A 15,254-nucleotide genomic window follows, 5' to 3' on the forward strand; every position below is an offset into this window, starting at 1 on the left:
TTCCTCGAAGCTGCAGTAATTAAAATCTACGAAGCTTTTAATTTCGTAGCGTTTGAAGCTTTTTCCACGTTCCCGATCAACACTTAATTGCAAACTCGTGCCAACGTGTACTGATTGATTTTATTATCTTTTTAATTATGTACTTCATTTCAAAAGGTATGCAACTTGTTATTTTAAATTGAAACTCTTTGTACCTGCCAAGTGCCAGGCCGCAACGTTCACATGAAATGTTTTCTGCCCATATTTTCCGATAATGTGGAATCATGTGTAATATGCGGTATTAAAATGTTGATAATTATTAATATTAATGCAAAAAAGCGATTTCAAATTTATTCTTGAAACTATGTTATCAACTTATTTTAACGTTCGCAAAACCAAATAGCTATGTTATCTATCTCTTGGATTAGCAAGTGATTCCCCCACCCCCTTCAATCACGCTACCCTAACGCAATATTCCACCAAATTAAAGCATAACCGTATGGCTGTGTACGTTCTCATTAACTCTATTGTGGTGATTAGTAAACTATATTTAATTACTAACTGTGACCCGCGGTTTCGCTCGCGGATAAAATCGAGGACAAAACTTTTTATCCCCTAAAAATATAAAGGTAAAAGGTAGCCTACGTTTCACTCTGGGTCTTCAACTATTTTTTTATTATTTAATCTAAATCGTTACTGTGCCTTAGCAGTGTAACTGTAGCAGATAGAAAGTCTGTGTTATGAAACAAATAAATGATTTTTATTTTATTTTAGAAAGACTTTTGCATTCATAATGTAACAGTATGGATAATTTTCCAACATTTCCAAAAACAAAAACAATCTTCAACAATTTTTCTCGTCGATATTCAATAGGGAAAAGATGAAAGTAACAGATAATTTCAAACTTTCCTTTCCAAGACATAAATGTTATTATAGAAAAATGATCATGAAAACGTAAAGAAGAGCTATTGTGTCTATCGGTCGAGAGGAAAGAGGAAATACGAAGAAATACTGTGCTCTACACGAAAACATACTTAAATTATTTTCTCGTATCTTGCGTTTAATTGCTGTGGATTAAAGCGATGATAATGTACAATCTGGTACATTAATTATATAGCGATTCCTAATCTTTATATCTTTGAGTAGCATTTAGATTTCGAAGCTACGCTTGCTTTCGCTCGTACCTAATTTAAGGACACGACCATTTGTTAGAGGTAAAACTGCCAAAACAAATAATAGTTTATTGACTCCATAACATTATACTGCAACTGATACAAACAATACGGTGCGATGGGCGCTAGCGACTAGGCGAGTGACTTGCGGGTGTGAGATCATTTCCCAATCTTATTTCAACCAGCGAAGATACCACCAACCAACTCTACGTGAAGAATGCTTTTTAGATCATTTTAAATAGACGTGAATTGTGTTTTGATGATCTTGTAAATTATTCATGTAAATAAGACATAAAGCGCGTTAACATTGAAAAATACGGGCCATATTTCAAACTTGTCAAAATATTTAGCGGAAGGAAAACAGTAGGTGGGAATAATTTAGTAGTCTACTGTGTGCCTGTGTATAAAGTTCAGATTTATCTCCATTGCGGGTTGAAACAGATCCACTTTGCTAATGAACCGATATATATTCAATAGGATTCCCGGAAGGGTATATCGAAACGACGGCACTCAATCAGTGCTCAGGTCGCTGGATTATTTCCACCAACTTCTGATGCTATGTGCATGAATTCACATCAATATAATGGTTGGTGAAATACATTTCGCTGACATATCTAGGTGTTAACGTGACATAGATGGTGTTCAACTTGAAGAATTGTAATTCAATTGTTCTTTAGTAACCTATTCCAAAGGCATCAATAAAGTGTGTACTGTGTACTCCACGTTTGTATTCGTTTCCTGGAAAAGCAATTTCAAATAATGGCTTTATTCCGATAAGCAAGAAGAATACAGCTTTCAATCTTTTGTCATTATCATTATCTCAATAAATATACAGGAATCCTTGAGGGTATATTTTAGTCAATCTTTAGGCCAAGCGCGCACCACGATTTTAATTTTTGCGACACGATTTCAAAATCGCGCTGTAGAAAATCGCAGAGAGTACGGTGCGCGCACAGCGATAATTTAATAGTGATCATTACTCACTTTCATCATGGATTTCGTACAAGTTGCTTGTCTTTATTTACTACTTCGGAGGATAAGAAAAAAAAAAGAAAATTCGTCAATATTGGACTCATCCTTTTACAGCAGATAGAATTGTCCAAGGTTTCTTTTATCAAAAATACAATGAACTTCCATGTATGGATATCCATATTCATTGTATTTCTGATATGGATGTATCCCAAAAAATTCTTTGGCTATTATAGAATGAAAATTCCGCCAAAAGGCTGCCCTTTGTGCTTTTTTATTATTTTTTATTATTGTAAGATTTATGTATATTTTGTTTCTTGCACAATAAAGTGTTAAATAAATAAATTGAAACTTTTGACAGATTACTAAGTTTATGTTTACCAAACAGTACCTATACCACTACGATGTTTACTGTTGGACAGACGAAACACAAGTGAAGTGCCGGCCGGGCCCGAGTGTGCGATTTTATTATCGCAGTGCGCGCGGTACCATACAATTTCATATTCTGCATTTCATTTTCGCGACAATCGCGTCGCGAGCAGTCGCAGCAAAATGTGACAAATCACAATTTTAAAATCGCTGCGATTATCTAATCGCATGTGCGCGCATTGTCATAGTAACTCATACGTTGTATTTCTGCGATAAAATAATCACGCTGCATAAAGTCGTGGTGCGCGCTAGCTCTTAAACAAGAAAATTATATTTACATTTTGCTTATCAGTTTTATTATAAATTCTTTAATATTGTAAATTACATATTACATTATTTTTTAAACAATGTCTTGTAAGTTGTAAGTAATGCTTTAATTTCCTGTTATTGAAAATATTGTATGCGAGCAATATACAAACATAATGTTATCTGTATTATTTGTTGGAAATTCTTGATAAATAAATAAAGCAATATGGCATCAGGAGTTCCCGCTATCTGTGTAGGAAAAATACAGATTCCGCGAAGTGTCCTACGGAGCCAGGTGGCGTCATCCCCCGGCACCCGGCACCCGGCACCCCGGGCGCCGGCCGCGGCTCCGTGGGCGTGTGTTGACAAACTCTGTTGCTGCGTCTATTTCAGGACAGAGCCACGCCTATGATTGCCGGGGGGAGGGCACGCGGGGGGAGGCGCGTAGGGGCTGAGGGGGGAGGGGGAGGGCTTCCGATACGCGCCCTTGACCTCCGTTTCCAAACAACCGCAGTCACAACAACACCACCGTTTCGGGCAATTTGTCGAGCCCCCTAATTGACACCATCTGTCACTTTGCGCTTTTTACCTTAAGCGTTCTAATTGTTGTGTCAACGTGACACAGTTGACGAGTTTTCTCGCATGTGAAAAGCGCTACTAATGCAGTATACACGATTTTCGTTTCATTAGCTTTTGACTATGTACATTGTACACCCAGCGTTTAAAAGCTAGTTCGTAGTAGGTACGTGGCCTATTAATTCATACCTACCTATAACTATACTTGTATACTTATATCGTATCAATAAACATTAGGAACCTTCACTAATTATTTAGATTTTGACTACAATTTTTAATATCATTATGATGTATATTACCTTTATCAATTTGATATGAACATCCGATTACAGCTTCATTATCACTTTATCATACGTTACTTCTAGTAATTTTACTGAAAATTTAACATTACGACTTTATATTCAATTAACTAGGTAATTCAGGAAAATACTAATTACGACACGCTTATAAAGTGACAGTCAATCAGATGGCTAGTCGGTGGCATAGTTATTTGAACTTCTTAAATCGCCTCATACATTAACTTGGTTTACTTAACACTTAGCGCCTTTACCACATCGGAAGATTGAAGATTGAATGATTCAATATTACATATTTATTATAAGATATGATATAAAAATGTAATGTTTGACGGTCACATAACAAGTTCCGACTCTTTAAAAATTGACTTATTCAGTACACTCGCATTTTTATTATTGATCAGTATGTAAAATTGAACCTTTATTTTCCGTATTCAAGTCATCACGAGGAAATTCTTGAGCGGACCGAGCAGATTCACGAGTGGCCGAGAGACTTGCCGTGCCCCGGTTTTGGAAAAAAAGACGCGGGGTCGAATCTCGCATAGTGATTGATAATTTTTTTTCCATTCTTTAAAAATATCTAATTATTTATAAAGCATTTGAAAGCTATAAAAGTTCTTAAAATAAAAAAAAAAGACGGGTTGCACTCCGGGAGTGCCGGCAGAAGTGAAAACTTGATTATTAACGTTCAGCATGTTTGATATTTTGGAATGGTATCCGTCTTACGCATGGAATATAAGGTCTAAAAAAAAAAACATCCGTCTTACGCTTTTTCGATCAGGCCACGTGTCCTGACGCGAGTTTAAGATTTTATACCCAACGCCGCTAAAGAAGTTTTCACTTCAAAAATAAATAAAAATCAGAAGATTAACAAAACTTAATGCCTACTTTAAAATAAACAGGTGCAGGAGAGCCGGGATCAAAATCATAAATTCACGCGTAGTCTATCAAAATGACTCAAAATGAATCACGAAAATCTGTTATTTGTGAACTTGGTTCCTCAATTATAAATAATAATTCAAACACCACAGAGGGCGACTCAAGAACAACCTGTACAACTTCTATCGATATTGGAAGCTTTATCGTAATCGCCTCATAACTTATACTTAGTTATGTAATATATGTACCTGATTTTTGTTGTTCGATCATGGCTTATTTTTTATACAAAGTGTCGTAAATAAGCTTTTGGTTATATCAGTGTATTTCATAAGTTTTGTTTCATTTACTATTTGATAAAATATCTTACATAATTATTATATAAAGCCAATTACTTTGTATGACACGATAAAGGTAAGTTAATATCATAAAATCAGTAAAAATATTAAGAAGGTTATTAATTATTATTATTAATCTTCATATTTCATTTGTAAATTCTATTCAAATCTAGGTGATAATATATGACATGGACCTGGTAGCCCATAAGTATATGGTATATATCTATATGAAGATTCCATCGTACCTACTCTAGAAAAGTGGAGTCGAATGCTTGTCACGGTGGCTGCACTCAATTTATCGTAAGGGAGAAAAAGCGATCATTTTCTATAGCTATAATGTTACATTACAAAACGTGCCTATTGTTTCGTTTGACTGCTTCCAAAATCTAATTGAGAAACCATCAGCGTTTCTAACGCGCGTTCGATATGGTAGGTTCTTTTTATCTATTAGACATTTTCAAATGACTATAAGCCTTGTACGCAGCATAATCAGATGAAAATAAATTACGTTTTCAGTAAATTATAATTGCCAAAACTTTAATCACTAGTAGTTGGTAGATGCTTGTTTTGTTTCTTCAAGTTGTTCCTTGTCCGAATTTCCAAAGATTGTAAATCTTACAAGAGTCAGTTTTCCAAGAGCGTTCTTGTTCCTTCAGGTACTTTTCTACCAGGCACCTCATGCCAACCGCTCTTCTATCGCCAAGTTGACACATTTATAGAACTCAAATGGTCTTGTAAGTACTTCCTGAATCTAGTTTCGAGATTCTCGTTGGTTTGCCATGTTCGGCACGAGGCGTCTCCTAACCACTAGGGACATATAGCACCATAATATTAATTAAGGTTTCGCTATACCGGAAATAGTGTACACTTGAGCGGGTACACATGTCACACCACCAATACATCGATAAGCTGTTTCGGCCACGTGTATTATGGTCAAGGCCGGGGGGGCGTCGAACCGGAGGGGGAAGGCCCAGGGCTCCGCGGGGCGGGCGGTGGGGGCTGCCGAGGACGCGAGCGCACTGGGGCTGTCGCTATTTATAATAAATCAATAGCGCCGCGCGACCGTGGCCTTGCGAGCATCGATCGGCCGTGAGACGAGCCCCCGAGCGCTGCCTGCTCCATAACACATTGGAATACACTTTATGGGAACATTTATAATGTACCAATAATTACGTCCTACACTCTTCCGGTCTTGACAGTTCTGAGTAGATTTAGCATATGACAAACAATAAAAACAACAAACTAGCTTGATAGTCGACTGAAACTACAACTGTACCAACTACATTATAATCTGAAGCGACAATAATGCCGAATTATTTTGATTTCCTGAAAAACTTGATGTCAGATAAAATTAATTTTCTTGTTTCGTGTGTAGTGATGCCTGATGTATGTTGAACTTTCAAAATTCATTAGGTCAGGGAAACGATGTATATGTTATAGAGAGAAATGCGTGATAACTGATATATTAAAACAAGCCCAGAGGAAACGACAACCACTTACGTACGCAATAGCTCATAAAAGCTATAAGCCCCTAAAAGATATTTAGGATTTGCACTCAAGAATAAGATCGTTTGTTTTGTTTATCGTGAAATGATTAGAAAGTACGAGTATAATTTAAAATCAAGAAATAACGACTCCTTATTGGCTTATTGTGAATCTAAACCTGTTAGACCGGGAGATACTGACACAAAATTTCGAGTCATTTGTAACAGGATGGCGGTTCTACAGGGTTCTTAGTACGCAATGACAAAAAGAAAAATGACGGTGTGAACGCTGGTACCGGCGGCTTAATCGCGTGGGCGTTAGTCGAACTCGTCGGAAAATAGCGAAAGTCAAACGATTTGTAACAGTATGGCACTTATTTTTCCTGTAAGTTTGAGGATCAACGAATATAAATACAAAATTTCAAAGATCTAGGTGTTGTAAATCTTCACTTATATAAATTAATAATAAATTTATTTTTCAAGTATGACAGCACTTTTTCCCCCTACTAGAAGTATGGCAAATATAATAATGGTCACATTTTATCAAATACTCTCCAAAAAGCCAAATGCAATACTGGTACAAAAAGATAGGCGAAATAAAAAAAAAAATTGCAGATTTTCGGCGGTATGGCGACCATTTGGAATCGTCCGAAAAGTATGGCATGGCGATTTTCGTAAATGGCTGCACGACGATGGTTACCTGTGCAAAAGTTAGCTTGGTACAAATGGTTGAATAATTGTTTTTTTTAAATCAACACATTCGCGTCGGTATGACGGGCTGTAAGTCATACCGGAAAAGTATGGCATGACACTACCGCCTACTTCTTTTTTTATGGGCTATCGGTAAATTCTCAAATTTTTGTGTTACAAATCGTTTGACTTTCGCTATTTTTCCGACGAGTTCGACTAACGCCCACGCGACTAACCCACCGGTACCAGCGTTCACACCATCATTTTTCTTTTTGTCATTGCGTAACTAAGACCCCTGTAGAACCGCCATCCTGTTACAAATGACTCGAAATTTTGTGTCAGTATCTCCCGGTCTATGTAATTCTAAGGAACTAGAAAACCATTAATTCTAGTGGGTACTTGGATAAATTTTTATTGACATTTCTCTTGTAAAAAAATTGATGTAGTCTGAAGTCATATTCGCAAATAAAAAATCAGTAGAGTGCAAAAAAAAGTACATAATGCAAATAAGTGGAAAGGCTTTCGCGATAACGTGACGAGATAGCACACAGCTACGTGACCCGTGAGAAAAGCCGCGGACGGTAAGCTTTAAAACAATATGGCAGACGCTGGGATTTCTGCATACCTTATCGTATAGTTTGATTCGTACAAGCACATATTTTAGCATGACTCTTTTTATAATAGCTCCAGAGGTTAGGCTTTACCTGCGTTTGCTGTTTGTGTCGGTAAAAATTGATAAAGAATTTATAAAATTGAGTCATTTTTGCGATAAATCATAAAAAAAAAAACAAAACATTATTCCTTTTTTAATATTAGTATAGGATGGAAGCATAGATTAACGAGTCGGTCCAAAATATCCAAAAGAATTCCTGTTCAACCTAAGTGAAGTCCCATGTCCCCTAGTGGGGTAATGGGCAGATGCGTTATACATCTGTTTCAATGATCGATTTTCTTTAGGGACAGGTGATCAGCCTTCTGTGTCCTGCCAGACCGAGACATTTTTTTTTCTTCGTTTTCACCGGGAATCTAACCCAGGACCAGTCGGTTCTACGCTCACGCGTCAACCACTGTACCAAGGAGGCGGTCAATAAGTACCTACCAAGGTAATTTATTCGAAATACGATATGCGATTTTTGTGCTAAAGACGTACACACCCATGGCCCTGAAGATTGCCGAGTATACAAACCCGACGACGACGGAATTTAATTTCAGATAACCTGTAGGTACATTAATATAATTATTCATGTACCGGTCCATTTTAGCTCCTGCTTCCACATAGGTCTTTTTGGTCACTCTTGAAGAAAATCGGTGCAATACAAGCAATAACCTTTTTTTATTTTTATAACGCTATATTAAACTATATTAACTGTCGTAAACAATTACCTAATAATATATTATGAAGACATAACTTTAATTAATGCGACATATCAATTCCTTAGATTTCGATTAGCAGTTTTACTGGTACATAGGTACCTAAGTCAAAATGTAATCTCATACACAATTCATCATGCAAACCTCCAACTGCAAATAGCACTTAATAACTTATTTTTATTTATATTCTAAACAAAATGAATACTCACCTGAACTTAATGACGATGGACCCGGATCATCTGACATTTTCAAGTCTCCACTTTTCTGGAAACAAAAAGATTTCTTTGGGTAAGTTACTTCTATGAATATCAATATTATTTGTAAAAACCTTGCAAGTTGATTTCCCATATTTACTATTTGCCCGAGTTATCAATAGAGTTTTTTTTCATAAGAACCATCCTCATACATCAAGGAATAGGTTCCGCAGCGCATGCGATGACAGAATTTTTATTAAGGAATTTTTTACACCCTGGGTTATATTATTGCATTTTTGGTAAGGATCTATAATTTTTTTTAAAATTGCAATATAAGTAGCCTATGTTGCTCAGTGAAGATGCAGCTTTCTAATGGTGAAAGAATTTTTGAAATCGGTCCAGTAGTTTATGCGTGAAAACCATACATACATACATAATTACAAACCTTTCCTCTTTATAATATTAGTATAGAAGTATAGATTATTATTAAACTTTACCTATAATAATGTATAGAAATAACCCCAAGACTTTGACCGGGTTTTTTGAAAAAAATTGTGACTCTGATCAGATGATTGTAAAAAAAATTCTCAATGACCAGTCAAATATATCAAACATATAAATTTTTGGTTTTAAGCCATTCTTGAATCCTCCTGAAGTAACACAAAAAGTTTCATTCAAATTGGTTAAATCCTTTTATAGGAGTTCAGAGTCAAACACACACAAGGAAGAACAATACCTATTTAACTATACCACAGTATTTTTTTATGGTATTGAAGATACGCCTAAGGTTAAAACTAGCCTTGACGTCCATTGTACGAAATAATATCTTTATAAAAGATTTTATTGATTTATAAACATAAAAAGACAGTTAATTTGTTACATTGCTTAACACACTCAGTTGAACATACATAAAATTAACTAAACATATTAAAAATCATGAGATAAATTCAAAATATTCATAATTTAAACCTTTCTGCAACTTTCATATATTAACAATATTGATAATTGATAGGTATATTGTGTGAATTTAAATTTTAAATAACTACCTTAACCCTTAATTCTTTACTTTCTGTAAGATTGATGGCATGTTTAGTTATTTTTGGTTTTGTGGTATAGTTCTATCTTCTATTGTTGTATTTAATGTAGGTACGTATCAAAATTTATGATAGTTCCGCATAATAGCCTCTTGTTCTCAACTTTCAGTGGGAATTAGAATACTTAGCCAGTCAGAATGTATGTAATTTGAGCCACATATTGAAAAATGAAAATATTTTATAAATAAAAAAAAATGGCAATAGGTATGTAGCGATTACAAGTTTTTCGAAAACATCGAAGAATGTTAAATAGCGTGTAAAATATTGACGCTATAATTTTAAACAGTACGAAGGTCAATTATTGTTTTGGTAATGTGTTTAAGTTCATACATATAATTAAGACCAAATAATATTCAGTTACATAAAACATGTGGACGGCTCTAACATTCTAGTTAATAATGTATATAATACGAGGAATTAATAATAATAAGTATAAGAAAAATAACCCGTTTGAAACCAGCTGGACTCCAAAGATCGTGTTCCTGTTGCCACACAAATTAACTTATAACTAAACTATTATATTTTTCACTGTACACACGCAATCATAGTCTCACAATGTTTTCAACACATCACTGAAATTATTTTTAAACTAACATTGCTAAATTATCAAAACAACTCAAAATATTGTTTTGACCAGATAGACTTTGACGTTTACGGATTCAACATATTTGGTACATGTCTATGTGTGGAATATATAGGTTGTTTTTTATTTTCATCTTGTTGCCAATGACCTAGTTTCTGATCATTCCATTGGCCAATAAGAATCCTATTAGGGATTTTGCGCTAATAAGAACCAATAGAAGAATTAGAATTGACACTTACGAAATGACTGTAAACTTATGAAGTCATATGTATTTGATATTATTATTAAAATTAAATAAAAGGTAAGAAATTGCGGAATTTAAGGAAGTAATAAAATAAAAAAAGCATACCCGGACATACATTATCTTCACAATATACCGATTACCGATTTTTGTGTTTCTGTCGTTAGTTTATTTTGGTATTATTGCAAAAATATGTCAAAGTCAATGTCAAATAAACTTTTGACGTTAACTACCTACGATCAAATCATCAAAATATTTTTTAATATAATACCTTCTATTATTGTGAAATATTGATTCAAGTAAAAGCAGTGTGATTCATAATTTTTTAAGAGATACATTAACCAGATAGATTAACTATGTTTACCGCATTATTTGGTAAAAGAAGATCTTCTCCAGTGGAAGACGAAACGCCACCAATACCCGGCCCTAAAGCTGACGATGGCTTTGTTGTAATTGATCCGAATGCATCCGGCGGTGGAGGCTTGTATCCCAGTGTGAGTGGAGTACCGTATCCACCCAGGCCAGCTCCGCCACTTCCGGGACGCAGACCACATCGAATTGATCCAACTTTCCACTATTTACAAGGTGTTCCATTTTCACTATCTCGTGAACTTCAAATGTCCGCTAATAAAGATGCATTTGCGACGGAAATCGGTGATCTTTTAGCGTTTTTGACAAACAAAATGAATATGAGTGCATATAACTATGACTTCTCCGCAGAAAAGAGTGTTTTGAAGGAGTGTTAATGAAAAAATCATCAATACCAGTGTATACTTAAAACATATACTGAGAAAAAAACACGAAATCATTTACTCATTTACATTAGGAATGGTAAAGAGTTAATTTGGTTTTAGTAAGAGGTGATATATGAGGATAGTAATGAGCATAAAATATGTTACAAACAAGTGTATGAAGTGTACAACGGACAAGATATTATATGTAAGCAATAAGGACTAGGGTCATTGCGCCTGTTCGCGTCCACTTAGTGCAGTTGGAAAGTTTGAAGGAGAAAATAAAAATGTTCCAGAACAAATTTCAACGCAAAATTTATGTAACGTGTTCAATACTTAGTCTATTTTAAGATTTACTTTCAATTGTGTTGGAAATATCATGTGGTTTTTATTTATCTAGACAAATAGCAGAATTAGGCGTTTTACCCAGTTCGCGTCCAAAAATTCCAGTTTGCGTCCACCCGTGGACCAGTTCGCGTCCACCAGCTTAGAAAAGGAATTGAGAGTGTATTGGGTGATATTTTATCAGATAAATGCAAATAAAAATTAGATTTTAATAAATTATTTATTTACGAATATAGTATTTAATAAAAATCGGCCAAATTCGAGTGGGACTCGCACACCAAGGGTTCCGTATTAACCTGTTTTTTTTCATATGTTTTAACTGTAAATGATTATTTTTTCAATGTTTCCCTTATTTGTGCTATAAGACGTTGCTTCGTACCAAACTTCAAGTGTCTGTGTTCACGTAAAGTACCCTGTAGGTTTTGATTCCCTTGCGAATGTCGAAATTTGCGAAAATTTGCAGCATAAACGGCTGTATCTTTTGATTGCTTTGGCTTATAAGTTTGATTTTTTCACTGCTTCAAGGGACCGTAGATTTGAGTATTCAATATAAATTTCAGCTTTATACCTCCACGTGTTACTGAGAAAAAGGGTCTTGACAGAAAGACAGACCGGCAGACGGACATACAGACGGACGGATATCAAAGTGATCCTTCAAGGATTCCGGATTTTCCTTTTGAGAGATTTTCTAATGAATTAAATTTCTTTTTTGTTCATATTATTTTCTTAACCACCGACTCTCATTCTCAAAGATACTAGTCTCATTCTTAGAATACCCATTTTAAAATGAAAAAATAGCATAAAAATTTGCTAATATAAATGAAAATTTAAATTATCAACTTGTAGTCTTAGTCAAAAATTTACAATCTATTTTAAATTACATATTTTAACAAACAATTCATTGCTAAGTAATGAAAAACAATGTGGACGCAATATGTTCTATTGTTATGCACTATAGGTATAGTTTGCGCCCACCGTGGACGCAAAATGGAAGTTGTACAAATTCGGTGTAGTAATTCGCGTCCACCTTATTTTAGCTATTAATTGTAAAAGAAATAAGCTGATTTATAATCCATACTATTCCATGTTTTGTTAGCAAAGTAAAGAAACAGTTACATATTCAAAAATTCACATTTAACAATAAGATACTTACCGTCAAACGCGACGCTACGCACTATTTTTTTCTCAAAATCCCGCGCGTTTTAGCTCTCTCGTTTAATAACCAAAATTAAATATTTTTTTTAAATAGTATAGGCAGTGTTCAGGCATATTTTGAATATGTGTGCATGTCTCTTATACATTGAGGTATTATCGGAAATTTTTCTTATTACAATTTTACTTAAAATATACTTATTTTCGTGAATTTTCTAAAAGATATCCGCAAAATGGACGCGAATAGGCATGTGGACGCGAACAGGCGCAATGACCCTATAAACAGTTGAAAATATTACAATCAGCCGCCATAACAGGAGATCAATGCTGAGATATTTAATGAAAAATGCAATTTATTGATATGTTTTGAATATCATTTTATAAAGTAAATTTTATAGGTATGTATGTTTAAGACCAATAAGATCCATTTTGCAACTGCATCATTGGATAGCATGTTCAACTATGGATCAGGAAGAGAACCTAGTTGCGTGAAATCAAATATTCAAATATCTGCTATGAACATGTGACAACTGAATTTAAAAAAATCCCCAGGAGTGGTGGAAAGTTTCCATTGTCTTTAGTCAACATAAGAGACATTCTTTTGATGTTTTTTTATATATTTTAAGAATACTTGTCCAATGGAATTTTTGTGTTATATCCTTTGTTGTATAATAGAATTAAAACATATGTATTGTTGATAAATGAGATCTTAAAATTTATTAAAAGAGACAATAGAAAAAAACACTAGTTTTATGTAAAATCCACAATAATAAAATTTTATTGTAAATAAATGAATATCTGCATCTTGTAATGTTTATATTTTTATTAAACCCACTTAAGTCTTTTATAGATAGGTAAGTAAAAAACAAATAAAAATTCACAAGATTTTATTATTCATATTTTGTATAATTGTATATTAAAAACTGATATAATTTCCGAGATATATTATGAAGCCATACATAGTTGTCATTTGAAATTTGAGCTATATTATACAAAGACAAATTGTAGAAATTATAAATAGACATTTATTACATTTTACATTTTTTAGGACATTGTAAAGAGTCATTCTTGTGTATAATATTGCAACACAATATCTAATGCGTGTAACATTAAAACCTGTTTTACAGATACATAATTATGATAAAATAAATCATTTATTTAACGGCCTATTGTTTCAACTGAGCAATGAGTATGCAGCTCACTTTTTTCTTTCATTTTTTGCTTCTAGTTGTATTAGTGTGTTTATCCAGACTGAGTTTATCAGGAATCCAGCCTTGAACAGTGAACTGGCTTTCCAAAAAAAATACGAAAAATAAATTGTTTCTGCTATTAACTACATTTATAACTAAATTAAAATATAACAATAACAAAACTTATAATTATCTACAATCAGCCAGCATTTAAAAAAATAAATGAAATGTTCTAGTCTTTTAAGTAACTTGGATCCAACATTCTTGCACAAAAGTAAGTGAAATGTGTTTAAAAATATTACATATTATATTTTAACTCATTTTAACTAGCACAATCATACCTAAACTATCTGCTCTTTGGATGGATTATATACATATAAATATAGTTGTGTGTTTGACTGTTAACTTGTATTGGACAGGAATACAGAGCTCACTTTCAGCAAGCAAACACATGTGCCTAAAATAGTATATAATCACTTAACATTTGACCAGTATTGTACCAAAGCAAAAGTGGACTGTTCCATAATATTATGTTTATTTACATAATAATAATAATAGTTTCTACACATCCAAGCTAACCACATGTGCATCACTTATATAATTAATTACATGGAATAAATAACACTGGTGTACAAAGATCTAATCAAAGACCTTCACTTTTCTATAAAACATAAAGTCTTCTGATTTGTTAGCATTCTAAATAAAATGGAAACTAAAACCTTCAGCATATGAAGCAAATATAAGTCTTTGATAAATTAAAAATAATACCTCTACAGTCTACTTTACTCTGTGCAAAAAAAGAAATGAATATTATTTTATATGAGTGGAATTATTCCACAACCACATATTATGTTTGTTTGGACACATCATGAGAATCGGCGAAAATGATATTCATCTCTTTTTAAACCGGTTCTATATCTAGAATATTATATTTTACGCAATAAATTTACGATTAAACATGATTTAAAATACAAATTGTGTCGAACATCAATAATATTCAATTGAAAACAGAGTGTAAAAGGTTAATAGAAAAATACCACTTTTAGAGAGATTTCAGCCAAAAGGGAAGTCTTTAAGAGTAGGTATAACATCAATAGAAAATGCTAACACCTTTAACCTATATTTTTTAAAATTAAAAAATTAATTCACATTCTACAAGTCTTTCCTATATTCCCATAGATTTGAGACTAAGCTATACTTAGCCAGCCAAATTACAAATATTTATTAATAAATCCTAATAAATAATAATATTTCATATCAATTATTATTTTTTCATTTAAAGATCCTTCATGAAGGAT

General features: G+C 33.6%; 2 protein-coding genes across 2 annotated transcripts in view; one reads left to right on the forward strand and one right to left on the reverse strand.

The window, feature by feature from the left end:
- The window catches only part of HDAC4 (histone deacetylase 4), a 78,875-nt gene extending 68,512 nt beyond the window's left edge, over window positions 1-10,363 (reverse strand). The window contains exons 1-2 of the mRNA XM_090108428.1: window positions 10,161-10,363; window positions 8,636-8,690 (exon numbers count right to left, since the gene is read on the reverse strand). Coding sequence (XP_089964554.1) covers window positions 8,636-8,672 — 37 coding nt within the window. The 5' untranslated portion in view covers window positions 8,673-8,690; window positions 10,161-10,363. The remainder of the gene's footprint in view (window positions 1-8,635; window positions 8,691-10,160) is intronic.
- Window positions 10,364-10,748: 385 nt separating this feature from the next.
- LOC149903708 (uncharacterized) lies at window positions 10,749-11,488 on the forward strand. The gene has a single exon (XM_090108726.1). It carries the CDS (start codon window positions 10,895-10,897, stop codon window positions 11,282-11,284), a length of 390 nt encoding a protein of 129 aa, XP_089964852.1. The 5' UTR covers window positions 10,749-10,894; the 3' UTR covers window positions 11,285-11,488.
- Window positions 11,489-15,254: the final 3,766 nt, after the last annotated feature.

The sequence above is a fragment of the Colias eurytheme genome, chromosome 13 (assembly GCF_061535395.1).
Source record: "Colias eurytheme isolate Ceu_HAF_F1 chromosome 13, ilColEury1 Martin Lab GWU primary, whole genome shotgun sequence".
Classification (NCBI taxonomy): Eukaryota; Metazoa; Arthropoda; class Insecta; order Lepidoptera; family Pieridae; genus Colias; species Colias eurytheme.